Source organism: Mesocricetus auratus, unplaced genomic scaffold (genome assembly GCF_017639785.1).
Source record: "Mesocricetus auratus isolate SY011 unplaced genomic scaffold, BCM_Maur_2.0 Super-Scaffold_100033, whole genome shotgun sequence".
In the NCBI taxonomy this organism is placed as follows: domain Eukaryota; kingdom Metazoa; phylum Chordata; class Mammalia; order Rodentia; family Cricetidae; genus Mesocricetus; species Mesocricetus auratus.
This window is the reverse complement of record NW_024429213.1, coordinates 13,034,647-13,061,750: the sequence shown is the minus strand read 5'-3', so window position 1 is coordinate 13,061,750 and position 27,104 is coordinate 13,034,647. Positions and strand designations below refer to the sequence as shown.

Here is a 27,104-nt window from a genome sequence, read left to right as displayed (position 1 = left end):
CAAAGCAACGTCTACAACATCCAGGAAGTAGAGAAATACACATACCACAGTGACCTTTGTGTGTGCAAAGTATAGTTTAGAAACAAAACAACAAAAACAGAAGAGGCCGTGGCCTCCGTGGGACAGTGCCAACACTGAGCCATACACACTCAAACCCAGGGAGAGAGGGCCCCAGGCTCCAACATGTCTGGGGATGGCAGGCAGGGAATAATGTCTCGTGTGTAGGCCCTCAAGGGAAAGAATGGAGTACCGTTGGGTTGGAAAGCTGGAGGGATTACAATCAAGATGGAGCTGTGGCCTCAGCTCCCTCCTCGGAGTCCCACACTTCAGATTGCAGATAATCAGCAAAGAGAGCCTTGGCTCTGCGCAAGACACGCCCTAGATGGTGTTTCCGCACCAGGCGGTCAAAATGCATGGCTAGCTCATTGTAATCCAGCCCATTGCGCATGATGTGGTCACGGTGCTCCAGCAGGATAGCCAGGCAGAGGAAGAGCATGAATGGGTTCCCTCGGCCAAACTCCTGGGGTGGGGGAAGGCCCATTGGAGGTGGGGGTGGTAGAGATTTGCCAGGATCTCTGGGAGAACCTACGTCTTGCATCAAGGGGGATCCTATAGCCATGTCACCAGAAGGAGAAGCCTCCTGGGTAGATGGAGGAGATGAAGAAGATGGGGAATCAGGCCGAGAAGAGGAGGAGAGGAGTGGATCTGGGGAGTTCAGCAAGGGTTCGGAGAGGGACTTAGCTGGGTGGGCTAGTTGGACTAGAAAGTCCTTCCTGGGACCCATGTTATCCCTGAGTTGCTGGAGACCATCCAGGCTGGCTTGTCTCAGGAGACGTCCCCCACCACTAGGTCCCTGGCTAGATGTAGCTAAGTGGACAACAGTGTCTTCAAAAGAATTGCCGCCTCCGCCAGCAGGCCTCAGCATGTGCCTCTGCCGTACTGGCCGTCCCCTGTGGCTACCAAAACCTGTGTCTACCACTTGGCTGGGAGGTCCAACAAGCTCCACTTCATGTTCAGGAGGGTCAGGGGGCAGTGAACTCCAGGTGACCTCCAGCATTCGGAGGGCATCATCAAAGGCAAACTCGCGCTTAAGCTCCAGCAGCAGCCAGCGGTAACAGAAGAAGAGGTCATCAGCACCTGCCTCTTGCAGGTACTGGTAGAAGTCTGGGTCAGCATGTCTCAATAGCAGCTTGAGGTGGGCAAACTTGGTGGCCATGGCACGACCATCGGGATGGAAGTTGGCAGCCAGGCGCTTCATGATGCCACAAAAGCATACAAAAGCATGGCCTTCATGGTCCATGACAGCAAGGATGGGCGATGCCAGGTCACTCATGCCCTGGCAGTATGATACCTGTGGATGGGTAACGGCATAGGTAGTGAGCAGGTCATGTAGGGCCCGTAGATGTGGGCCATCCTCAGGCCCCGCGTAGTAAGGATGGGCTCGGTCTGTGCGAAGCACATCCTTGAGGACTGTGCTCCGGATGAATTCCAGGTCCTCAGGGTTCACTCGCTGGGCCCACTCGCTTTTGAGCTGCTCATACTCTCGACTCTTACGTTTCATGTAATCCATCCGTTCACGACCCGTCAGTCCATCTGGGTACACATTCAGGAGGTACCGCCATACCACCTGGCCAGAGACAAGAGGGGGATGAAGCTGAGCTTCAATTGAGCTGCCATACCCATGTCAATTAGTCAGTGCCCACCCTGTCTCTTGTGGCCTCTGTCCTTCTTGTGATAGGTCTGCCTTCCTGCCACTGACCTACCCTAAATGAACCTCCATCCTTGGAATCTCTCTACGTTACCAATGACAGTATGTTCCACTGAATGTATCTTATGAGCTACGAGTGACCGCAGAGTGATGGGTACAGGGAGTGACTGAGGGGACTCACTTTTCGAAGTGAAGGCTCCACACCGCCATGATAGATCCGCAAGCGCAACTCCTCAGGACGGGAGAGCTGGCCTTCGTGATTCAGGTACGTGTGAAACTCAGCATCACTCAGAGGTGGCTTGAAAGGCTTGACATCTTCCCCATATGACCAACTCAGCACCTGCTGCACCTTAGACAAGGTACGGCCCACCTGGGAAGGAAGGAGGAAAAGAAGCTGCAGGTCTCCATGCAGGACAGGGTAGATGCCAACCAGAAAGCTCTGGAATGGGGGTTCTGGAGAGACCCTTCCCTCCAACCACAGCTGGAGCCCCCAGTCTCCTGAAATCACCTGAGAGAGGATGGATTGTGTAAAAGGCAAGGCAGCCGTCGTCAGTGAGGAGCGCTTCTCGGCCAGTAGCACATCGGATCCAATGACATCTTTGGGGCTAATTATGTCCCAGTCTTCCAGCAATGGGCCTGAGCACACAGAGGGAGGCACTATAAGAACAGGGGTGTAAACCCATGTCACAGGGCCGGGTTCCTTTTCTAAAGCCTAGCTACCTGCAAGGCAGTAAACGATGTCTATTCCTGCTTCCCTGCATCATCCAAATAGTGTATAGAAATCAGCCATGAACACTTCTGACATGGGAAATGTTTTACAAGATGGCGGGGATGCCCTTAACAGTTGAATGATTTAAGTAATATTTACTGCAAGGCACTGAAGCAAGGGATTAGCCTTAAGAAATAATAATATCCATTGGACCTGGAAGTGCAGGCCTGTAATCTCAGTCACTCTGGAGGCTGAGATAGGAAGATGGAGAGTTCAAGGCCAGTGCCTGGGCTATATGAGACTCTATCTCATTTGAAAAAAATACTTGAGGGCCTGGTGGCACACGCTTTTAACCCCAGCATTTGGGAGGCAGAGGCAGGCAGATATGTGTGAGTCTGAGGTCAGCCTGGTCTAGAGTGAGTTCCAGGACAGTTAGGGCTACACAGAGAAACACTGTCTTGAAAAACTAAGAAAAGAAAAAAAGGGGAATGTGCAGCCCAGGCCCAAAGTCTGAGAGCCTACACACCCTCGTCTTACATTCCTGAGACTCCTCCCACCAAAATGACAGAGCCATTGCCGTTCCCAATTTACAGAAAATGACCAAAAATGTTTAAACAACTAGTTAGTGACAAAGACTCTGTAGCTGGGAAATGGTTGATTCCTATTCCTAGGACCACAGGCTCATTTACCTTACCCCAGAGCTCAGAAATATGTTAGATAAAGTGTTAGTAGAGAGATTCATTGCGTACTTTTGACAAAGGGAACGATTCTATGCTTGACCTTAGCTGCTCCTAGCCCACAAAACACCGGCAGAGGTTTCCTCCTTCTCTGTATTTCCCCCTTTTCATCCTTTTGGTTTAGTTTTGTTCACTACAGTTTCCTTTTCTTCTTTCTAAGTTACCATGCACAGTAATTGGCTTCATTGTGACATTTCCTTAAACACTTATGAAAATACTTTGTTCTTATTTATGCCCGTTCCCTCCTCTTGCTGGTCTGCTGTTTTCATCTCACATGTATTCCATTATCCTCTCCCCTTCCCTTAAGATCTCTCCCTACTCTCTCTTCTTACTTCAGATATGATGGGCTGCAGCAGCAATGGCCACCTGAGGCTAAGTTCAAGAATCCTTTTTGAATTTAAAACCACATTTTTATGTGTATGGATTTTTGCCTGCATGCATGTCTGTGTACCATATGCATGCCTGGTGCTCAGGGAGGACAGAGGAGGGCATCAGATCTCTTGGGACTGGAAGTATAGACAGTTGTGAGCTGCCATGTAGGTGCTAGAAATTGAACCTGGGGTCTTCTCCTACAGAGTCAGAAGCCTTGGATTCCCTGGGGCTGGCGGTGCTGAGCTGCCAGATGTGGGTGCTGGGAAGTGACCTGAGGTCCCCTGAAAGAACAATAAGTGCTCTTGTTTTCTAAGGATTTATTTGATTTTGAATTATGTATATATGTGTGCTTATGTTGGGGCATGTGCATGTGAAGTAGAGATACCTATGGCATTCAGAAGAGGCTCTCCTATCCCCTGGAGCTGGAATTATCAGCAGTTGTGAGCCATCTGACAAGGGAGCTGGAAACCAAACTTGGGGCCTCTGGAAGAGCAATGTTGCTCTTAACTAGTTAGTCATCTCTCTAGCCTCTTTTATTTTTAATTTAAAACATTACATTTATTGCCCAATGTAATAGCACATCCAAGCACTTGGGAGGCAGAGGCAGGAAAATCTCTTTAAGTTTCAGACCAGCCTGGTCTACAGAGCGAGTTCCAGGACAGCCGGGGCTGTTACACAGAGAAACCCTCTCTCCAAAAACAAAAACTGTTACATTCAGCCAGGCAGTGGAAGAGCATACCTTTAATCCCAGTACTCAGGAGGCAGGGGCAGATGCATCTCTGTGAGTTCGAGTCCAGCCTGGTCTACAAAGCGAGTTCCAGGACAGGCTCCAAAGCTACAGAGAAACCCTGTCTTAAAAACCAAAACTCAACAACAATGAAGTTACATTTATTTATTGTGCGTGTACATGTATGGGCCGCAGTGCATGTGAGGAAGTCAGAGGACAACCTATGGAAGTCAGTTTCCCTACTCTATACCATGAATGTTTTGGAAATCGAACTTGGGTTGTCAGACTTGCTGGCAAGTGCTTTTCCTGGCTGAGCCACCAACGCCCAGCTATACTTCAACTTCTTGAGTTCTAGCGTTATATGAATGAGCTGCCAGGTTCAAGAATTTTAATAGAGTCCGGGTGGTGGTGGCACACACCTTTAATCCCAGCACTTGGGAGGCAGAGGGAGGTGGATCTCTGAGATCAATGCCAGCCTGGTCTACAGAGTGAGTTCCAGGACAGCCAGGGCTGTTACACAAAGAAACTGTGTCTCAAAAAAGTGGGAAAAAAAGCCAAACAAAAAACAAACAAAACAACAACAACAAAAAGAATTTTAATAGATATCAACGACATCACAGTGACGCAAAGCTAACAACATCCAAACAATTCCATTATATGGATAATTATATGAATTAAATGGTTACATAAAACAAATCAACTTCTATTTGTTTAAGTCACTGCCATTTGCAGGTCAATGGCATCCCTAAGCAGCATTTTCATGACTCACAGGCCTGTCTTCCACAGAGCTGAAGGGAAAGCAAGGTCACACCTAGATGCCACTGCCTCTGCGTGAATATCTCTGAGGGTGCTCCAAAACTAAGGGGCCACAGAAGAGAACTAGATAACCCCTCCCAGCACAGCTATTCCCTTTTGCTTCATCTGTTCAATTGCTAGAAACCTTGACCCATCCCTGCGCCCTCCCATTCCCTCAGTCCCCAAGTCCAAATCATTGCCAAGCCCTGTGGCTTATTCACGTAAAACACATTTCAATGCCAATTCACTGCTCATCCACCGTGTGAGCCTATCTGAGCCACGACCCCAGATACCTCAGACCAGTGCTTCCTGAACAGGTCCTGCTCCTTTTGTGTGCCCCTCCCAACAGCTGCCAGTGTGGACTTGCTAAAATGTTAAAACCCTTTCCAGGTGAGATGAAGGTTGTACTACTTACCAAATTAAGAGACTACTGTAAGCCAGGCAGTGGTGGCCCACGCCTTTAATCCCAGCACTTGGGAGGCAGAGTCAGGTGGATCTCTCTGAGTTCCAGGCCAGCCTAGTCTACAGAGAGGGAGGAGTGATGAGCAAATGGGTCAAGACCAGGCTGGAGAAACCCACAGAAACAGCTGACCTGAACAAGGGGTTGCTCACTGTCCCCAAACTGACAGCTGGGGAACCAGCATAGGACCAATTCAGACCCCCTGAACGTGGGTGTCAGTGAGGAGGCCTGGGCAGTCTATGGGGTCTCTGATAGTAGATCAGTATTTATCCCTAGTATATGAATGGACTTTGGGAGCCCACTCCACATAGAGAGATACTCTCTTAGCTTAGACACAAGGGGGAGGACCTAGGCCCTGCTCCAAATGATATGACCGACTTTGATGATCCCCCATGGAAGGCCTCACCCTCCCTGGGGAGCAGAAAGGGGATGAGATAGGGACTTAGTGGCGGGCAGGGGAGGAGGGAAGGGAAAGGGAACTGGGATTGACATGTAAAACAATCTTGTTTCTAGTTTAAATGAAAAATAGAAAAAATACTTAACAGAAAAAAAAGAATTAAATAGGCAATAAGTATGGAAAATATTCTGAAGAAATGGCTCACCAAGGGGCTGAAGAGATTGCCCAGTGGTTAAGAGCATTGGCTGTTCTTCCAGAGGACCCAGGTTCAATTCTAGCACCCACATGGCAGCTCACAACTGCTTCTAACTCCAGTTCCAAGTAATCTGACCCTTGTGGCTTCTACAGGCACTGCATACACATGGTACACAGACACATGTAGACAAAACACCCATACATATAAATGAAATAGATCGCAAAATTAAAAACAAACAAAAAACTTAAGACCATTGTAGACCAGGTGTGGTGGCTTATGCCTTTAATTTTCACACTTTGGAGACAGAGGCAGGCAGATCATTGAGTTCGATGCCAGCCTGCTCTACATAGTAAGGACAACCAGGGCTATAGCCCTGGCTAGTTTGGAACTTGCTATGTACACTAGGCTGGCCTCTAACTCATAGAAACTGCCTGTTTCTACCTCCTAAGTGCTGGGATTAAAGGTGTGTACCACTAAGTCTGGCACATTATACTACATTCATCATTAAAGTTTAGCAAACACCATGCGTGGTGGTGCATATCTGTAATTACAACACTCAGGAGGCTGACACAGGATGTCTGCTTTAAGTTGAGATTAGACTGGGCTACATAGTGAATTAAAGGTCAACCAGACTAAGATATACGGCAGAACCTTGTTTAAAAACAACAAAAAGGGTTAAGGCCAGCCTGGTCTACAGAGCGAGTCCAGGACAGGCTCCAAAGCAATACAGAGAAACTGCTGTCTTGAAAACTAACTAACTAACTAATAAAAACAACAAAAAGAAATTCACTGTCAAGTATCTTACACTGCATACATATTGGGGCTCAGTGGTGAAGAGCACTTGCTATTCTTGTAGAGGACCTGGTATTCACGTCTCTGCTTCCAGGTGGCAGCTTACACCTGCCTGAAACTTCAGTTCTAGGGAATCCAACATCCTCTTCTGGCTTCCTTGGACACCAGGCATGCACATGGTTCACATACATACATGCAGGCACACATACACTTAAAATAAAACAAATCTTTAAAAATGCTTAAATTCAGCTGGGTGTAGTAGTGCATGCCTTTAATCCCAGCACTTGAAGGTGGAGGCTGGCAGATCTCTGTGAGTCTAAGGCTAATCTGGTCTATATAGTGAATTCTAAGTCAGGCAGGGGCTACATAAAGAAATCCTGTCTCAGCTGGGCAGTGGTAGTGTACACTCAGGAGGCGGAGGCAGGCAGATCGCTGTGAGTTTGAGGCCAGTCTGATCTACAGAGCGAGTTCCAGGACAGCCTCCAAAGCAATACAGAGAAATCCTGTCTTGAAAAACCAAAATAAAACAAAAGCAAGATGTGAGCTCTTAGCTACTGCTTCAGCACCAAGCCTGCCTGTCACTATGATTGTCATGGATTCTAATTCTCTGCAATCAATTTACCACAAGACCCAGCTATAGCAGTCTTGGACATATACCCAAAGCATGCTCAATCATGCAACAAGGACACTTGCTCCACAACGTTTATAAGCAGCTATTTGAAACAGCCAGAACCTGGAAACTACCAGATGCCCCTCAACCAAGGAGTATATAAAGAAGATGTGGTACATTTCCACAGTGGAGTACTACTTAGGTGTTAAAAACAATGACATTAGGAAATTTGAAGGTAAATGGATGGAACTAGAAAAAAAATCATCCTGAGTGAGGTATCCCAGACCAAGAAAGACAAACATGGTATGTACTCACTCACAAGTGGATATTACCTGTAAAATAAAGGAGAACTATGCCACAATCCACAGAGACTAAGTAACAAGGAGGGGCTCATGGGGGGGCACCCGGATCTCCCTGGGAAGGGGAAATAGAAGAGATTTTGTGAGTAGACTGAGGGTTGGTGGGAATGGGAACATGAGCAATCAGATGGGGGGTACGGAGAGGGGAGAGTACTGAAAGAGACTGCTAGGAAGATGGGGGGTGCATTTCAGGGTTAGGTAAAAAACCTGACACAAGGGAATCTCTCATGAATCTACAAGATGACCCCAGCTACAACTCCTAGCAATTTTGTATAAGTAGCCCGAACTGGCCATCTCCTGTGAACAGATTGGTGCCCAGCCCAATCGTCATCAGAGGCTTTATCTAGCAACTGATAGAAACAGATGCAGACCTACAGTCAAACATCTGATGGAGCTCAGGGAATCCTGCAGAAGAGGGGAAGACAGGATTGTAGGAGCCATAGGTGTCAAGGACACCACAAAATCAACTAACCTGGGCTCATAGGGAATCACAGAGACTAAGCCAACAACCAGGGAGCCTGCATGGGGCTGACCTAGGCACTCTGGATAACAGTCCTGACTGTCCTGGAAGTTGCTTTGTAGACCAGACCTTGAACTCACTGAGATCTACCTGCCTCTGCCTCCTGAGTGCTAGGATTAAATGCATGTGCCACTACTGCCTGGTGTCACTGACTCTTTTATAGGCTTTTGGGATCCGACTTCTCATACTGGGTCACCTTTCCCAGCCTTAATACATGGAGAGGTACTTAGCCATACTGCAACTTGATACACTACGTTTTATTGATACTCATGGGAGACCTGCCTTTCCCTGGATGGAGATGGAAAAGGAGGGGATTGGAGGGTGGAAACAGAGGGGGTGGGGGAGGGACTGGAGGAGAGGAGGGAGGGGAAATTGCAGCACAGATGTAAAACAAACAAACAAATAACTATAAAAATTAAGCTGGGTATAGTGACTCAGGCTTGTGATCCTGGTACTTGGCAGGATGAAGTGAGGAAGGCTATCATAAATTTGAGGCCAGCATGGGCTACACAGTGAATCCAAAGCTGGCATAGGATGCATAGTGAGAACCTGCATCAAAAATAGATTGAAACTTTAAGGTATATCTGACAAATACAAACAGAAAGGCAGAGCAACAACATGGATATCACAAAGAGTGTCATTCAGCTCAGTGTGGTGGTATATACCTATAATCCTGGTACTTGCCTGGTAGAGAAAGGAGGATCAGAAGTTCGAAGCCAGCTTAGGCAATCTGAGACCCAGAGATGGGGCAGGGAAGGGGATGAGAGGAAAGAGAGAAAGACCGAGAGAGGAGGGAGAGAAAGGAGGCAGGGAGGGAGAGAACATATGAGCTATTGAAGGCCAAAAGCAGTTAACAGGTAGAGTAGTATTCTATTATATACTGATAAACAATAGGAAAACTGAAAACATGTTTAGAAATAGGCAAAGGGTTTCTACAAGCACAAACTTGTCTAGTGGCAAAACCTGACCTGGACCAACATGAGGCTATAAATTGGTTTTACATAACCCACTTTGGGTGAATGTGCATATATTTCCTGCAGATACATCCAAGTATTTCATTATGGGTTTCTGGCCCAGACCCTGTTTGTGGTATTACATAATACATATGATACATACTACATTCTTCATCATAAAGTTGTTACACTTGCCAAACCTTAAACTAATATATACATCTAGGATAATACCAATCAGAATTCTAGTGTTTTCCCCCTGACACTGGGTGAAATTATTTTAAGATTCACAAGAACAAATTCATGTTTAAGAATAGCTAAGAAAATGAACATCAGGAACATTGCAAAGGCTTCTTTTTTAAATTAAAACTGACCACAAAATCACTGTCATTCAAAATAATAGTGTGGTAGTGCAAGCCTTAAATTCCAGCACTTGGGAGGAAGAGGTTGGCGAACCTCTATGAGTTTCAGGCCAGCCAGAGCTACACAGTGAGACACCATCTGAAATATACATATTTGGCTAGAGAGATGGCTCAATGGCTAAGGCCTCTCCTTCCAGAGGTCCTGGGTTCTATTCCCAGCGACCACAAAGTGGCTCACAATCATGTGTAACCCCAGTTCTAGGGAATCCAATGGCCTTTTCTGGTCTCCAAGGACATCAGGCATGTACATGGTACACAGATACACAAAAAGTTAAAACACATCCGCATAGTGTTAAATTTAGCACAAATTAATCCAGTTAGCAGAAAGCAAGAGGAAGCCCAGAACTAAATTTAAGTATATATGGGAATCCAATGTGTCATTTAGCCAGGTGGTGGTGGTGGTGGTGGCCGCAGCGGCGGCGGCGCACACCTTTAATCCCGGCACTTGGGAGGCAAAGGCAGGCGGATCTCTGTGAGTTCAAGGCCAGGATGGTCTACAGAGGTACACAGAGAAACCCTCTCTCAAAAAACCAAAAAAGTCAGTTTTTAAAATTTATTTTAAAATTGTATTTTATGCGTATTCCCTGCATGTAGGTCTGTGAACCACTTGCTTTCCTGGTACCTGTGGAGGTCAAAAGAGAGCATCGGATCTCCTGGAACTGGAGTTATATAGATAATTGAAGTCACCAGTGGGTGCTGGGAACTGCACCAAGATTCTCTGAAACAACAGCAAGTGCTCTTAGCTGAGCCATCTCTCCAGCCCTCAGTGTTTTTCTTTTTTTTGTAAACAAGTGATGTTGGCATAACTGACTAAATTATTATCACTGATACTGTTATCATTTCTTTTGGCCATCCTACAGCTTGAATCTAGGGTATCAATATACTAAACAAGTCCTTTTACCACTGGATATTATATTCCCAACCTCTTTTCCACTGTTTGCTTTTTCAATGTATTTTATTATTTTTATCTGTGTGTGCTTGTGCGTACAGAGCCAAGAGAGCCAGGAGAGAGTACCAACCCTTTGGAGCTGGAGTCATAGGCCGTTGTGAGCTGCTGCATTGAGGGTGCTGGGAATTCAACTCAGCTCCTTCAAAAGATCAGTATTTTTCTTTCTTTTTTAAAAAAAAATTATTTGCCAGGCAGTGGAGGCACACACCTCTAATCCCAGCGCTTGTGAAGCAGAGGCAGGTGAATCTCTGAGTTTGGGGTCAGCCTGGTCTACAAAGTGAATACCAACCAGAGCTACACAGAGAAACTGTTTGTAGTGCAGGCAGGTCTTAAACTTTTGATTCTCTGCCTCATTACGCTTATCTGAATTGTTTTTTCTTTGTGTAGTGAGGGGCAGAGAGTGTATGCCTGACTAGGTAGCCTAGGCTGGCCTGGAATGCAGAGAAAAAAATTCAGGGGATGGGGATCTAACTTAATATGTTTTCTTTTCAAAATTTAAAAAATAAGCTCAGTGTATAAAGGTGCTTACTATTCAAGAATGAAGAACTGAGTTAGAATTTCCAGAAGCCACACACCATCTGGATGCATAGTATGAGTACCTGTAACACTCCAGTGAGATGGGTTTAGCAGGCATGAGGTCCTGCTTTACTCCAGAGCTTCAGGGAAAATGCTAGATCTACTTACCACAATGCTGACAGGACATTGGGTTACAGCTTGGTGTGAGGCCCAGACTTGTGTGTAATCCCAGCACCAGGAGGCTAAAGGAGGAGGAACTCAAACTCAAGGTCAGCCAGGGCTACACAGGGAGACCCCGTCCCAAAACAGACTGAGTACACACAAGTTTGCTTTTTCAAAATACCCTATAAACAAAGCAATTAAACAAAAGATAAGGGGGCTGGAGAGATGACCAGCAGCTAAGACCCCAGCACTCCATGTTGGGCAGGTCACAACCACCTGTTGCTCAAGTTCCAGGGGATCTGATGCTCTCTTCTGGCCTTGGAGGGCACACACATGGCATTATTCACACAAACAAACATACATATACACATTAGTAGAAATAATAAAAGTAAACTTTTTTTAAAGATAGACTAGCCGGGCGTTGGTGGCGCACGCCTTTAATCCCAGCACTCGGGAGGCAGAGGCAGGCGGATCTCTGTGAGTTCGAGGCCAGGCTGGACCGACAGCCTCCGAAACAGAGAAACCCTGTCTCGTAAAACCAAAAAAAAAAAAATATTAAAGATAGACTAGGGGCTGGGTGGTGGTGGCACACACCTTTAATCCCAGGACTCAGGAGGCAGAGGCAGGCAATTTCTGAGTTTGAGGCAAGTTCCAGGACAGCCAGGGCTGTTGAGAAACCCTGTAATTATAATTCAGAGATAATTTACATCACTAATGTTCAAGTTGGTTCAAGATTTCGGCTTGATAGTCCACCAAGTTATAGAGGTGACAAAAATGGGCTTCTCAGAGAGGCTTGGTCATGACATTCTTGTTGCTTTCAGAGCCATGAAAATGATCTCAAGGGGCTATAGAGAGATGGCTCAGCTGTTATTCCCAGAGGAGTTCAATTCCTAGCCCCCACTTGGCAGCTCAGAACCATCTGTAACTCCAGGCCCAAGGGATCCAATGTTCTCCTCTGTCCTCCCTGGGCACTAGGTACACACATGTGCACATATATACATGTAGGCCAAAACCCATACACAGGAAATAAGAAAGAAAAGAAAAATGGTCTTAAGAACGGCATTAACAATATTTATATTACAAGGTCCATATACTGAACAATTACTAATAGTATAGCATGAAGAAAATAAACTAGTTGTATAAATATGAATATACTCTCATGTTCCTACATACAAATAATCTGTACATTTGTTTACAAATAATAAAGGATTTGTATGGCTACAGAGCAAATTGATCACTGAGGCAAAGGAGAGGTGTGTGTGTAGGTGTGTGTGTGTGTGTGTGTGTGTGTGTGTGTGTGTGTGTGTGTGTGTAGTTAAACACAATGTTCCCTATAGTATCTAGCATTTTTTTCGAGACAGGGATTCTCTTGTATAACCCTAGCTATCCTGGAACTTGTAGACCAGGCTGGCCTAGAACTCAGAGATCTGCCTGACTGTGCCTCCAGAGTGCTGGGATTAAAGGTGTGCACAATCACCACCCTAGCTAGAGTCTCTAGCATTTTTAAAGAACATTTTCATTTATATTTATTTTTTGTGATACTGAGAATCGAACCCAAGCATGCTAGGCTGTTATCCCACTAAACTACATAACCAGCCTTCATGTTTGTCTTTTACTACTATTCTAATACTAGGCATTGAATTCAGGGCCTAGCAGATGCTAGGCAAATGCTCAAACACTGAGTTACGTCCCAAACCCAACACCCTTCTCCACCCCTGCTCCCGCCCCCACACATTTTTTACTTAACCAGGCTAGCCTTGAACTTATTTATGGCCCAGGACGGTTGATCTTGCAAACCTTAACCCTCCTGGGCGTTATTTTTATTTTTAATAAGGTGAATGCATTTACTGGGTTACTAACAGTTTCTTTTCAGGTCCCCTAAGAAATTCCTTTTCCTAAGGTCAGGCATTTAGACAAAGTCAGTATTCCCTCAGGAGCTTTAAGATAGTTCCTACTGACAAAAAGGAAATCGTTCTCCTTAGCTCTGGCAAAAGGGACAAATGGCTCTCCTGGAACATATGACTGTGGTACTTGTTAGCATATCAAGGTCGACTAGCCCCTAGGCTCCCTTCAGTTCTCTAAAGTCCATACCTCAACTCACAGGCACCCTTACTCACGGGTACCTGGTCACATTTAAGCCAGGAGAACCCTTCCTACCCCTACCACCACAGTGGCTTCTCTCTGCTTTCCCAAGACAGCCTTGGCAGTTTGGAAAAAAAAAAAACCTTCATGCCTGGCAGTGCTGGCACACGCCTTTTAATCCCAGTTCTCGGGAGGCAGAGGCAGGTAGATTTCTGTGACTTTAAGGCCAGCCTGGTCTACAGAACGAGTTCCAGGACAGCCAGGGCTACAGGGAGAAACCCTGTCTCGAAACACAAAGAACATGAAACAAACAAAAAAAACCTTCACCTTTCATTTATTATTTTGGCTTTTCAAGACAGGGTTTCTCTTGGACCCTATCCTGCTATCCTGGCATTAGCTCTGTAGACCAGACTGGCCTCAAACTCACAGAGATCCTTCTGTGTCTGCCTCCCGAGTACTGGGATTAAAAGGTGTGCGCCACCAACGCCTGGCTTATTTCGGTTTCTTTATTACACCCTGTTCATTTCTCTTAAAATTTTTTTGGGGGGTTTTCGAGACAGGGTTTCTCTGTGCAGTTTTGGCTGTACTGGAACTTGATCTGTAGAACAGGCTGGCCTCCAATGCACAAAGATCCACCTGCCTCTGTCTTCCAAGTGTTGGGATTAAAGATGTGCACTACCACTGCCTGGTTTTTTGGGGGTACCAGTGCCCACTGAGGCCAGAGGCTTCAAACTGCTCTGAAACTGGGGTTATTAGGCAATTGTGAGCCACCTGACATGGGTGCTGGGAACTAAACTTAGGTCCTTTGCTAAAGAAGTATATTTTCTTAATTGCTAAATCATTTCTCTAGCCCCTAAATTTTGTTCCCTTAAAAAATTTAACTCCAAGCTGGACGGTGGTGGCACACGCCTTTAATCCCAGCACTCGGGAGGCAGAGGCAGGCGGATCTCTTGTAAGTTCGAGGCCAGGCTGGACCGACAGCCTCCAAAACAATACAGAGAAACCCTGTCTCGTAAAACCAAAAAAAAAAAAAAAAGGCTGGAATGGTAGGGCATGCCTTTAATCCCAGCACTTGAGAGGCAGAGGCAGGAAGGCAGACAGATCTGAGTTCTAGGCCAGCCAGGGCTACATAGAGAGACCCTATCTCAATAACCCCCACCCTCAAATGTAACTCCAATAAAATTTCCATCAGGGTTTTTTTTAATCCAAGGTCTATATGACATTGCTTGTCTGGGATGGATCTCACTAGGTTGACCAGGCTGGCCCTTGAACTCACAGAAATCTGTCTGTCTCCCCAGTGTTGGGATTAAAGGCATCCCCCACTAGGCTGGTGGGATTTTTTTAAAATCTTATTTTTATTTATCTATTTACTCATTTTTTCTTTTTCTTCTTTCTTTTTGGATTTTTGAGACAGGGTTTCTCTGTGGCTTTGGAGGCTGTCCTGGAACTCGCTCTGGAGACCAGGGTAGCAGGCTGGCCTCGTACTCATAGAGATCTGCCTGCCTCTGCTTCCTGAGTGGGATTAAAGGCGTGCGCCACCAAGGTCTGGCTCATTTTTGTTTTTCAAGACAGGGTTTTTCTGTGTTACAGCTCTGGCTGTCCTGGAGCTCACTTTGTAGACCAGGCTGGCCTCCAACTCAGATATTTGCCTGCCTCTGTAGACCAGTTACTAGGAGTGATTACTGGCGTGCTCCAACACCACTGGACTGGGACTTTAAAAAAAAAAAAACAAGGTCTCACTGTGTAGCCATAGCTGGTGTAGATGAAGACTGGCTTCCAGCTCACAGAGATCCTCCCACCTCTGCCTCCTCCCTGCTGAAATTAGAGGCACCTACCACCATACCTAGTCCTCTCGTCGGCATTTTAATGGTATGACAAATTAATTCTGTTAAATAAGAACTGTGAAGTACTTGCTGACAAAGCACAAGAGTTTGGATCTCTGCCACAGGCATAATAAACCAGGAGTGAGCTAGGGAGATGGCTCAGTAAGTCTGATGACCTGAGTTCTATCCTCAAAAGGCCAGAAAATAACGTTTTTATGAAAGAACACACTAAAACTATTATAACTTGAATGTGGTTGTCTATACCTGTAATTTTAGCACTTAGAAACTGAGGCAGGGGATTTTAGTTTAAGGCCAGCCTGAACTACACAGTGAGAACCTGTCTCCAAGAAACAAAATGAAACACACACACACACACACACACACACACACACACACACACACACACACACACACACAGAGCTGGATCAACAGGCGGCAAATGTGCTTGTCACCAAATGTGGTGACCTGGTTCAATCCCTAGAACCCACATGGTAGAAAGACAAGAGTCCCGCAAGTTATCCTCTATCTATCATGCATGCCATGTCACGCATGTGTGTACATGTTCATGTAAGATGGCTCAGTAGGTTGATGACCTAAATTCAATCCCCAGGACTCACATGATAGAAGGAAAGACCTGGCTTCTGGAAGTTGTCCCGACTTCTACATGTACTCTGTGGTATGTTTGTGTACACACACATACACACATAAAATAAATAAAATGCAATATAAATGTAAGGCAACTTTTTGAGTTTTCTTATGGCTTCAGGAAGCTGGTTCTCTCTCAATAAACTTTGCTTGCTAGTCCTTTTAAAAATGTTTGTAAATGAGCCAGGTGTTGGCGGCGCTTGCCTTTAATCCCAGCACTTGGGAGGCAGAAGCAGGCAAATCTCTGTGAGTTCAAGGCTAGCCTGGTCTACAGAGTGAGTTCCAGGACAGCCTCCAAAGCTACACAGAGAAACCTGTATGGAAAAACCAAAAGAAAATTATTTTATGAGTGACTTAACTGCATGGATGTCTGTGCAGCACACCCATGCAGTGCCCCTGAGGCCAGAAGATGGTGTCAGGATCCTGGGACTGGAGTTAGAGACTTCTGAGCCTCTATGTGGGTCCTCAGAACTGAACCCAGGGTCTCTGGAAGAGCACTCAGTAGTCTTAACTGTTGAGCCACCTCTCCAGTCCATGGAAAACTTTGTTTTTTGAGACAGTTTCTCTGTCTTTCCTGTAACTCACTCTAGACTAGGCTGGCCTGCCTCTGCCTCCCATTACCTCCCAAGTGCTGGGATAAAGGTATACGCCACCAATGACCAGCTTGAAAGACTTCTTTTTTGGTATTTTGAGATAGGGTTTTGAGATACAAAGTTACATTTTAATTTTTAATTATCAAGCCTTAGAGATTCATGAAACAAAAATGCCTCTGATCTGCAATGCAAGCCCTTTGCCCAAGGACAGATAGTTGCTGAAATGCTGGAGGCTATTGATCATGGGAGATAACGAGCCACATGTTTTTCACTCCCTTAAACACCAGATTTGCTTGATCACGAGTGGATGGGAGCTTCACAGGGTGGAGGTATATCAGGATGTATGCTTGCCGGTGATTGGACCTGATGGGAAATACAATGAACTATGGGTTTTACTTCTTTTTTTTTTTTAGTTTTTTTTTCTATAGCCATTTTTTGGGTTTTACTTCTTAAACCACTGCAAACTATGACTCAGGGCCATTTCTCAGGAACCTGGGTTTAGACCTGGCCAGAGCCCATCCACATGGTCAGTGTTTAATTAAAGCTTGCTTCAAATTTGGTTTTTAACTGTGGTAATGGTGTTTAAACAGCAGTAGTAGGATTAACAGGGTTTCTCTGTGTAGCCCTGGCTGTCCTGGAACTCATTCTGTAGACCAGGCTGACCTCAAACTCAGATCTGTCTGCCTCTGCCTCCTCAGTGCTATGGCGCATGCCTTTAATCCCAGCACTCGGGAGGCAGAGGCAGTCGGATCTCTGTGAGTTCGAGGCCAGCCTGGTCTACAGAGTGAGTTCCAGGACAGCCTCCAAAACAATACAGAGAAACCCTATCTCGAAAAACCAAACCAAACCAAACCAAAACAACAACAGCAAAGTGTGTACCACCACTGCCCAGTTAAAGATAACTTTTGAGTTAGGGAGATAGTTCAGTCAGTAAAGTGCCACATAATCATGAGGATCTGAGTGCAGGACTCTGATAATTCCTAGAACCCATATAGAATGGGAGGCATACTGGTGGAAACCTATATTCCCAGCTCCCGGGGAGTAGGACAGGAAGATCCATGGGTGTGCTGAGCAGCCGATCTAGCCAACTGGTGATCTCCACGGTTCAGTGAGAAGCCCATTTCTAATCTAAGGTGGATGGTGTTTGAGGAACTCAAGGCACCCCACATCCCCACGCATGCACTCCCACATGAACACAACAGAGAAAGGAACTTTGAAAACTGTGCTCCTGTGAAAGAGACAGGTATCTCTGTATGCTCTCTCTATTGGCATCTTCTCAATTCTTAGGCCACTGGCTTGTCCTTGTGCTTATTTAGTCAAGGAGATTTTATTTGTTTAAATACTACTACTGTTCCACTTTACAGGTGAGGGAACTGAGGCCTGGGAAATTACTGAAGTCACTGGCTTATATCATTGACACATTTTTCTGTGCCCTACCATCTCACTTCTTTTCTCTCAACTCTTTCTTCCTCTTCCTCTATTTCTTCCTTTTTGTTGTGTTTTCAAGACGGTTTCACTGTGTAGCTCTGGCTGTCCTGGAACTTGCTCTGTAGACTGGGCTGGACTCAAACTCATAGAGCGGTCTGCCTCTGCGTACTGAGTGCTGGAATTAGAGGGGTTCACCACCTACCCTGCTTATTTGTTTTTTTAAGGACTCAGTCTATGCTGACTTGGAAGTCATGGCAATCCTCTTGCCTCAGCCTCCTAAGAGTTAGGAAGGCTGACAGCCTTTTCATTTTTTTCCAAAGAGGGTCTCTCTATGTGACCTTCACTGTCCTGGAACTCTCTACATAGACCAGGCTGGCTTTAGACTCGTAGAGACCCGCCTGCCGCTGCCTCTCAAGTGCTGGGATTAAAGCCATGTGCCACCAAGCTTGGCCCTTGCCAATCTAAACAAGTTCAAATCATCACAGAGTCAAATTGTTTGTTGTGGGGGGGTATCTAGAGCCAGATCAATTGTCTGAGTTCAAATCTTGGTCTTCCACTATCCATCTGACATGGACAAATCTTATACCTCTCTAGGCCTGTTCATTTATTTTTATGGAAAAATAATAATCCCTCTTCTGTAAGAGGTCAGGCTGGCCTCAAATTCACAGAGATCTGTCTATCTGTGCCTCAGAAATGCTGGGATTAAAAGGCTTGGGCTGCCACGCCTGGCTTAATTTCATACTAATTAAATTTGTACCTAAATGGGTATAAAAGTTCTATAAAGCTGTGAACTGTATGGCTACATAACATTTTCATTACAAAACAAAAAAAGAACTTGCTGAGTTAGCAAGATGGTTCAGTGGGTAAAGGCACTTGCTGCTAAACCTCATAATCTGAGTTCAATCCCCAGGAGTCACAGAATAGGAGAGAACTGACCACCACAAGTTGTTCTATGATGTGCACATATGTCATGACACACATGTGCAAGTGTACACGTGCATACACACATACAGAACAAAGAAAAATGTGGTTTAAACCCTACTGAGTGTTGCTGGGTGTGGTGACATACACTTGATTCCCAGTTACTCATAAGGCTGAGGTGGGAGAACTGCTAAGTTTTAGGTCAGTCTAGGAAATTTAGTGAGACCTACCCTAAAAGAAAAAGGGGTAAAGTGTAATTTGGTGGCATAACACTAGCCTAGCAAACATATGGACTGGCATTCGGTTCTTAGTAACAAAACAAACCAACAACATAGCCAAGTATGGTGGGTCCTGTCTATCCCACGACCTGGGGAACACAGAAAGGAGGATCGCTGTAAGTTTGATGCCAGTCATGTTTACATGGCAAGTTCCAGGCCAGTCCACAACTGTTTCAAAAATGCCAAAACCAAAGCCAAATTCAAACCCACAATAACGTAGAAACAGAATACACTGGGTGGTGCTGGAGAGATGGCTCAGAAGAAACTGGCTGCTTTTTCTAGAGGACCAAGGTTGACTCCCAGCAGGCAGAAGGTGCCTCACACCATCTGCAACTCCAGTTCAGGGGATCCTATGCCTTCCTGTGGCCTCCTTGGGTACCAAGCATGCATGTAGTGCACAGATATAAAAGCAGGCGTAACATCCTATATGTAAAAAACCCCACTCCTATCACCGAAGCACTACCAGAACGCACTGGAGCTGATGTGTGCCTAAGGTGAGTGAGCAAGGCCTGGCTTCCACGTCTCGCATTGCAGAAGGGAGCAGACTGAACGGCCTGTGCCTGCAGCCCTCATCTAGAACCAATCAGCTTCTCTGCCACGTTTGCTTTATCTTACTTCTACATAGAAACAGATTTTTGTAAAACTATTTGGAAACACCATGTGCTTTACCCCTTCATACTTAAGTGGGTTTTCCTCAAGAGCATGGATATTTTCCTTCAACAACCCTGAAAACATTACTATACTCATATGCTTTCAAATGAATTGCCAATTTTTTTTTTTTGGTTTTTCAAGACAGAGTTTCTCTGTGGCTTTGGAGCCTGTCCTGGTCTACCTCTTGTAGGTCAGGCTGGTCTCAAACTCACAGAGATCCACCTGCCTCTGCCTCCCCAGTGCTCGGACTAAAGGTGTGCGCCACCACCACCTGGCATGAATTGCCAATTTAATATAGGTTGAATATTCCTAATTTGAAAATAAAAAACCCAAACTTGAATTATTTTGTAGTTTTGTGTTGAGACAGGGTTGGTTGCTTTTGTAGCTAAGGCTAGCCTTGAGATTAAGTCCAAAAGATATAACTACCACTATTGTAATAAACTTTTGGGGGGCATTACTGATGATTGAGCCCAGTTCTCCAGACGTAATTTTAAAAAACTGAGTCCCTGCAGCCTACTAGGGTGTACTGTAAGGGGCAGGATTATCATATGTGGGAAAAGCTGGATCTCAAAGCAGTACCCCTCAGGCCCTGGGTACTCACTGTCCTCCGAGGGCCGAATGTCCACACGCAACTGCAGGTAAGGTTTGGAGGCAGTGGTGAAAGCTGTGCTGAGGTCCCAATCAGAGAGGAGGGGGAGGAAAGCCTCCTGTCCTAGCCGGTCCCGCGCCAGGTAGCTGATGCCAAAGTTCTTCTTCCTGGACAAAGGATATGAGGGAGCGCTTGGGACCCCCAGCTCCCCAGAAGCTTCAGGAACAGTTAACAAAACAAGGAAGGTAATGTGAAAGGTATTGAAAACAACTTTCTTCTATGTGCTGGGAACTATGCTAAGGATTATGGGTAGGCCAAGGTTAGGTCATTTCTATCCACTTTGTTACAGAAACACAGAAACAGATACACACCTGCTTATATCTGGAGGGCACACTGAAAACTGGTAAAATGTTGGTCCCCTCTGGGGGTGGTAACAGTATAGTTGAGGGTTACAAGTGGGAAGAAAGCAGCCTTCTTACTACACAAAAGAAAACAGTCTGTATGTTTGTTATTTTTCACAACAGAATATTATTGCACAAATGTACAAGAGCAACTAAGAGTGTATTCTTCACATACACTTGTGCAACTACATAAACAAGTGTTTTGAGTGATTGTCACTGTAAACCAAGTATCACATGAATATCCACCAATTTCATACATTTTTTCTTTTTTGGTGTTTCAAGACAGGGTTTCTCTGTATAACAGTCCTGGCTGTCCTGGAACTCATTCTGTAGACCAGGCTGGCCTCAAACTCACAGAGATCCACCTGCCTCTGCCTCCCGAGGGCTGGGATTAAAGGCTTGGGCTGCCACACCTGGCTTAATTTCATACTAATTAAATTTGTTCCCACAGGGCTAGAGAGATGGCTCAGTGGTTAAGAGCACTGGCCGCCCCTTCAGAGGACCTGGATTCAATTCCCAGCACCTACATGGCAGCTCACAACTGTCAGTAACTCCAGTTCCAGGGGCTCTGACACCTTCATACCAATGTACATAAAATAAGTAAGTTAAATAAAAATTTAAAAATTTGTTACCATAGTCATATATTCTTCCAAAATAACCTATCACAACAAAACAGCCATCACATCTGCCCCCAAGAGATATCAACTCTCAGCTAGCAGATGAACAAATTTTACAATGTCTTTTAGTAACCACTGTTTGCAAGGGCACAAAGAAAACAATTTCATTTTTTTTCTTCCTTTTGAGACAGTTTCATTATGTAGCCTAGGCTAGCCTTGATCCTCCTATCTCAGCCTCTAGAGTACTGAGATCACTTTATGCCTCACCATGCTTGATGAGACAAACATTTTATTTGGGTTTTTTGAGAGGTCTCTCTATGTATCTCTGGCTGTCTTAGAACTTGCCATGTAGAGTAGACTGGCCTTGAACTGTCAGAGGTCTGCCTATCTTTGCCTCCAGAGTGCTAGGACTAAAGGTGTGGACCACCACATCCAGCAAAAACATTTTCTATGCTGCTGCTGAGGCTGTATTGGTAAAACTTGTCTGGAGAGATATTTTGGAACATTCCTTGAAAGCTTTAAAAACACACACCCTGTAGACCAAAGTACTTCTCCTAGCTTATCTTGTGACATTTCCTAAATACTCCAAGCAAGATATATATAGACACTGTGGAATTATTTGAAAAACAAACAAACAACAAAACCACAAAAGGCAGACAGTTGCTGTTGAGATGGGTGGCCTGCTCTGTCCTCGCACTCACCCATTCAAGTCAAAGGCTCGGATGAGGATATGCTGCAACACGTCCAGCGAGGTGATCTGAGGATCTACAGCAAAAGAACGGAACTCAGGCGACAAGAAGCTCTCACATTTCTGGAGAAAGAAGACAAGGGGTAGGCCATGAGGGGCCACATCACCATTTGGAAGAGGGGATGGGGTACAGAATGGTAGAAGGCAGGGTCAAAGACGTAGCAGGGAACAAGATTTAGATGGGATGCTCTTGATCGTAGTGGAGACTCTGCTTTTTGTTCTCTGTGAGGGGAAGGCACGGGCAATCACTGGGCAAAGAAAGAATGGATGTGTCCTTAGAATTTTACAGAGTCCTGGAGCTGGAGAAATGGCTCAGTGGTTAAGAGAACAGGCTGTTCTTCCAGAGGACCCACATGGCAGCTCACAACTGTTTGTAACCCCGGGATCCAGCACCCTCACACAAACATATACACAGGCAAAACAGCAATAAAAATAAATAAATAAATAAGGATTTTACAGAGTCCTTCTTGTGCTCTGTAAAACAGACTGGCAGGAAGGAAGGCTACTGTAATAGTCCAGTGTCCAATCCTAGATTCCCTTATATATGGTTTCCAGAATCACCATGTCCAGTCTGACCACAGTAAAATCAGTCCCCCATACTGCAACCAATCTAGCAAATCTATCTGTTAACACTCCAATGCTTAAATCTTTTCAACAGCAAACCTAGGGTCCCAAGTTAGCCCTCCTTCCTTCCGCTCAGATTTATTTTGAACTTTATACTCTAATAAGTACCAAACTATTGGTAGTTACCTTGACTACATTCTTCCTCCAGAGTTTCTGTGTGCTGATCTCCCTTGGCCTGAACATTCTCCCCACTTCTTCATCTGGCTCACTCACTAAATCTTTCCCTTAAGCAATATTACACTGACGTGATCTGTTGACCTTTTCTGTGTAGCCTTGGCTGTCCTGGAACTCGCTCTGTAGACCAGGCTGGCCTTGAACTCAGAGATCCACCCCCTTCTGCCTCCTGAGTGCTGGGATTAAAGGCGTGGACCACCACCTCCCGGCTCGTTGACCTTTTCATCACTGCCAGTGCTACCACTCCAGTCTGAGCTTGTTCGAATTATTTCGACAAGTTCCTTGGTCAGTATGCTACACAGGCTGTCCACCAGCCCTTCTCTCTCGACTGCGTAACACGTTTACCTCAGTCTTCCTTCTCCAACAACATGGGAATGTACAGGAACAAACCAAGCTCATCCCCACCTCCCAGCCTGTACTCTTGCTGTTCCTTCTAACCTAGAACTCTTCTCCCACCTTAAATGTCCCTAGTTGACTCATTTATTCAGGTCTCTGTGACTTCGATTCTCTTTGGGGAAATTTTCCTATACGACTTTGGGTAAAGGAATTCCCTAGATCCTAACCTTTCCTATTGTTTTCTTATGATACTCACCAGTGTCCAAAACAAATCATTTAACTCTTTTTGTCCCTCCCCCTCCCAGAAGCACGTGTGCTCAGGGGTGGGGACATGCACGAAAGTGCACTCTCCTAGATGTTGACTGACTTTAGAACTCCCCCTTTTGCCAGCAACAGCGCCCCGTCCTTCCCCTGGACTCCAGAGGCCCCTCCTCTAACCCTATCTCCTCTCTCTTCGCAGGCTCCACCCCTCCACTCTGTCCGCCCCTTCCCCTTTATTGCCAGTCACACACACAGGGCTATGTCCCCAATACCCGTCTTCGTTCTCCCACCATTCTGCTCTCAAACCTCGCCCCTGTCGCTAAGTAACGCCCCAAATTTCAGGTCCTGCCCTCTATCCTATGACAGCCACCATCTTTTCGTCCTTTGGGTGCCCATGCAGGCTGGCCGTCCAACCGCCGGCCTCACCTTGACTCGGACCCGTACCACCTCTCGCTCCTCCTCCTCAGCCGCCGCTGCCGCCTGGGCACCCCCGACGGGCGGGGGCGCTGCAGAGCATGCCGAGTCCGAGGCCCCGGAGGATGTTGCCATGCCGCCGCTTCTGTCGTCTCTGTCCCGGTGACACCGGGTAGCTGCCCCCTACCCTAGCGAACACCCCACAGTGCGGGCGCCCGCGGCCCCACCTTGCACCAGAGCGCAGGCGCACAGGGTACCGTACGACCCTGCCCCTCCCACCTGGCCTGGAAGTCGCCTCTGAGCATGCGCCTAGAGTGTTCTTGCCAGGAACCCCGCCCCCCAAAGTCATGAATTTTGCTTTTTTCTGCCAGTGTGCTAGTGCCTGTTTAGGTCCCGCCTGTCGTGGTCCCGTGGCGCGGTTGTTTTGGCAGTCTACTTCCGGATTCATGAACTGGCGTGTTAAACTGACGACGGGTTCAAGAAAGAGAGGAAGGCGGGGAGGAAGCCACAGCGTGGTGACATCAATGCTCCAAGACTCGCTCGCTCGGAGTAGCCACGTGCCTCGGGTGACAGATGATGTCATCGGTTTCAAATACTTCCCTTAAAAATGAATTCCCTGAAAGGGGAAAAAAATTCTCAAAGATTTTTATATTTAGTTGTTTGTTGTTGTTGCACCAATCTCACCAATTTTCCTGGGTTAATTCGACCTTAACGTTTTGTTTTGTTTTGTTTTGTTTTAATCTCAGACTTCTAAGGGCTTACAGGTGTGAATCAACCTTCCCTGTGCCCACCTTCCAGAATCTCTTAATAAATAATTTACACTTAAATTCAAGGAACTGGCACGCCTTTAATCTCAGCACTCCGGAGGCAGAGGCAGGCAATTCTGAGTTCGAGGCCAGCCTGGTCTGCAGAGCAAGTTCTAGGATGGCCAGGGCTACACAGAGAAACCCTGTCTTGAAAAAAAAACACACACACAAAATAAAATTTCAAGGAACAGTACATAACAGTTTTACATACTCGGAACTCTTGTTAATTAATTAACGAATTAATTAATTTTTGTTTTTTTATGTAGACCAGTCTGGCCTCGAACTCAGAAATCCACCAACTCTTGCCTCCTGAATGCTGGGGTCAAAGCCATGTGCAGCCACCGTGTGCTATTTTAGGCTCTTTTGAGAAAAAAAAATTTAGATAGGCTCTCACTATGTGGCCCTGGCTGTCCTGAAACTCTCCAAGTAGACCAAACTTGCCTGGAACTTGCAGAGATCTGTCTGCCTCCTGAATGCTGAGATTAAAGGTGTGCCATCACCATGTGCAGCAAAAAAAAAAAACAAAACCTTAAAAACTGTCTTACATTTTATTGTGCGTGTGCATATCCACAGCATGCATGTGACAGAGGTCAACCTTCAGGAGTCCGTTTTCTCCTTCCTCCTTGTCGATACTGGGAATCGAACTCAGGTCATCAGGCTTGTCAGCAATCACCCTTACCTATGAAGGCATCCAGCTTTTTAAAAAAATGGTCTCATGTAGCCCACGCTGGCCTTGGACTTGCTGTGTAGCTGGAGAAAACCTTGAGCTTCTGATCCTTCGTATTAGGATTACAGGTTGTGCCACCAGGCTTGGCTCCATGGGTTGCTGGAGATCAGATTCAAGGCATGTTAGCTATCACTCTATCACTGATTCTGGCTTCTATCCCTAGTTAACATCTCTAGACAAGTATGCAATTTCAACTTGGTATATTTTAAAATAATTGCTTGTCTTGATATTATACATTCAAAATATATCCTACTTTTTGGAAGCTATAAATAAATAACAGGGACTTTTCTTTGGAAGCCAGCTAGGGTTATTAGTATTATTAGTATATTTCTCCTGCTCTATATGAACTCCTGGATTTTTCTTCTCTCTCTCTCTCTCTCTCTCTCTCTCTCTCTCTCTCTCTCTCTCTCTCTCTCTCTCTCTCCCTCTCTCTCTCCTTCTCTCTCTCCCTCTCTCTCTCCCTCTCTCTCTCTCTCTCTGTTTGTGTGTGTGTTTGTGTCTGTCTGTCTGTCTCTGTATCTCTTTTTGTTTTTTTTTCAGGCGGGGTTTCTCTGTGTAATGAAATGAATGAATTGAGGTGAAATCATGCAGGACTTTGGTCTTAACATTTGGCTGGCCAGGCATTTCTTGACTGCTGTAGGATTCTTGTTATTGCCATGCCTGCTGCCTCTTGAAATGTACTTATTCAAAAAGACATTTCTCCAAAATTACAGTGAAAACCAGAATAAAGCCAAGATTTGAACTGAAGTCCTGCTTTACACAGACAGGGCATAACAAGGCTCGGTGGGATCAAGGGACAAGGCCTATGTTAGATGTGATCAAGGGACTGGAAGCTGAGTGATGAGGACTTGGGTAGTGATAGGTAAATTCATTGGTGGAGAGTCTTTACAGTGAATAAGGGGCATTGATAGGTAAGGGACAGGGTTAATGATGGAGCCTACAGTGCAAAACAATGAATGACTCTGTAGAGGACAGTAGCTGGTTTTTAGGGTGAGTGGCTAGGGATCTGTAGGTGACTGATGAGGTACTGTCAGGTGACAGGGGCTGTGTAGAGTGATAGGGATCCGCAGACACTATTGTGTTGGCCTGTAAGGTGAGTGATGGGGTATTATGTTGTGAGAGATTGGGGCTTGGGGAATAATGGTGCAGCTGAGTGAATTATGATAGGGCATCTGGGAGGTGAATGCAGAGGCCTATGGAATGAGAGTTTTGTAAAGGTTCATGGTGGGTGAGTCTGTGGAATGAGTGATTAGGAGCCTGGAAAGATTCAGGCAAAGCTCTGTGAGGTGAATGGTGCAGACTCTGTGGAGTGATATGAATTATGTAGTTAGTGATGGGGCCCATGGGGGCGAGATGAGGTCTATGAGTGAGTAATGTCTGCAGGGCTAGAGCTGGGGATGTCTAGACTTTGTGGTGGGGATTTTTACAGTGAGCTTTGGGAGTTTCTTTGGCCCTAAGTAATAGTGTAGGGGATATATAAGATGATTAATCAGAGTAATGCAAGTCCAAAAAAATTCATGCTGAAGTTCTAATTCCCAGTATCTTATATTGTGGCTATATTTGGAGGTAGTGATGAAATGAGTTCAAATGAGGCCGGTAGGTTGA

The 27,104-nt window shown here is 45.7% G+C and overlaps 1 protein-coding gene across 2 annotated transcripts; it reads right to left on the bottom strand.

Annotated features, from left to right (window-relative positions):
- Positions 1-55: 55 nt before the first annotated feature.
- On the bottom strand, positions 56-24,257 carry Tbc1d25 (TBC1 domain family member 25). Of its 2 annotated transcripts, XM_005085135.4 has the most exons (6): positions 23,979-24,257; positions 22,111-22,220; positions 20,404-20,558; positions 2,217-2,344; positions 1,890-2,078; positions 56-1,627 (listed from the first exon to the last, which is right to left on the bottom strand). In XM_005085135.4, exons 1-6 carry the CDS (start codon positions 24,099-24,101, stop codon positions 281-283), a joined length of 2,052 nt encoding a protein of 683 aa, XP_005085192.1. In that variant the 5' UTR covers positions 24,102-24,257; the 3' UTR covers positions 56-280. The 2 variants fall into 2 exon arrangements, with proteins under 2 accessions (XP_005085192.1, XP_021091622.1); XM_021235963.2 differs by lacking the exons at positions 20,404-20,558; positions 23,979-24,257.
- Between the last annotated feature and the right edge of the window lie 2,847 nt (positions 24,258-27,104).

What these genes read in the sequence shown, in the direction of transcription:
- Tbc1d25 (XM_005085135.4), bottom strand. Translation starts at nt 24,101, where the DNA reads ATGGCAACATCCTCCGGGGCCTCGGACTCGGCATGCTCTGCAGCGCCC. An exon ending in TGGTACGGGTCCGAGTCAAG is followed by an intron (nt 22,221 to 23,978) that starts GTGAGGCCGGCG and finishes TTCTTTCTCCAG; the next exon opens with AAATGTGAGAGCTTCTTGTC. An exon ending in CGAGCCTTTGACTTGAATGG is followed by an intron (nt 20,559 to 22,110) that starts GTGAGTGCGAGG and finishes TCCTTTGTCCAG; the next exon opens with GAAGAAGAACTTTGGCATCA.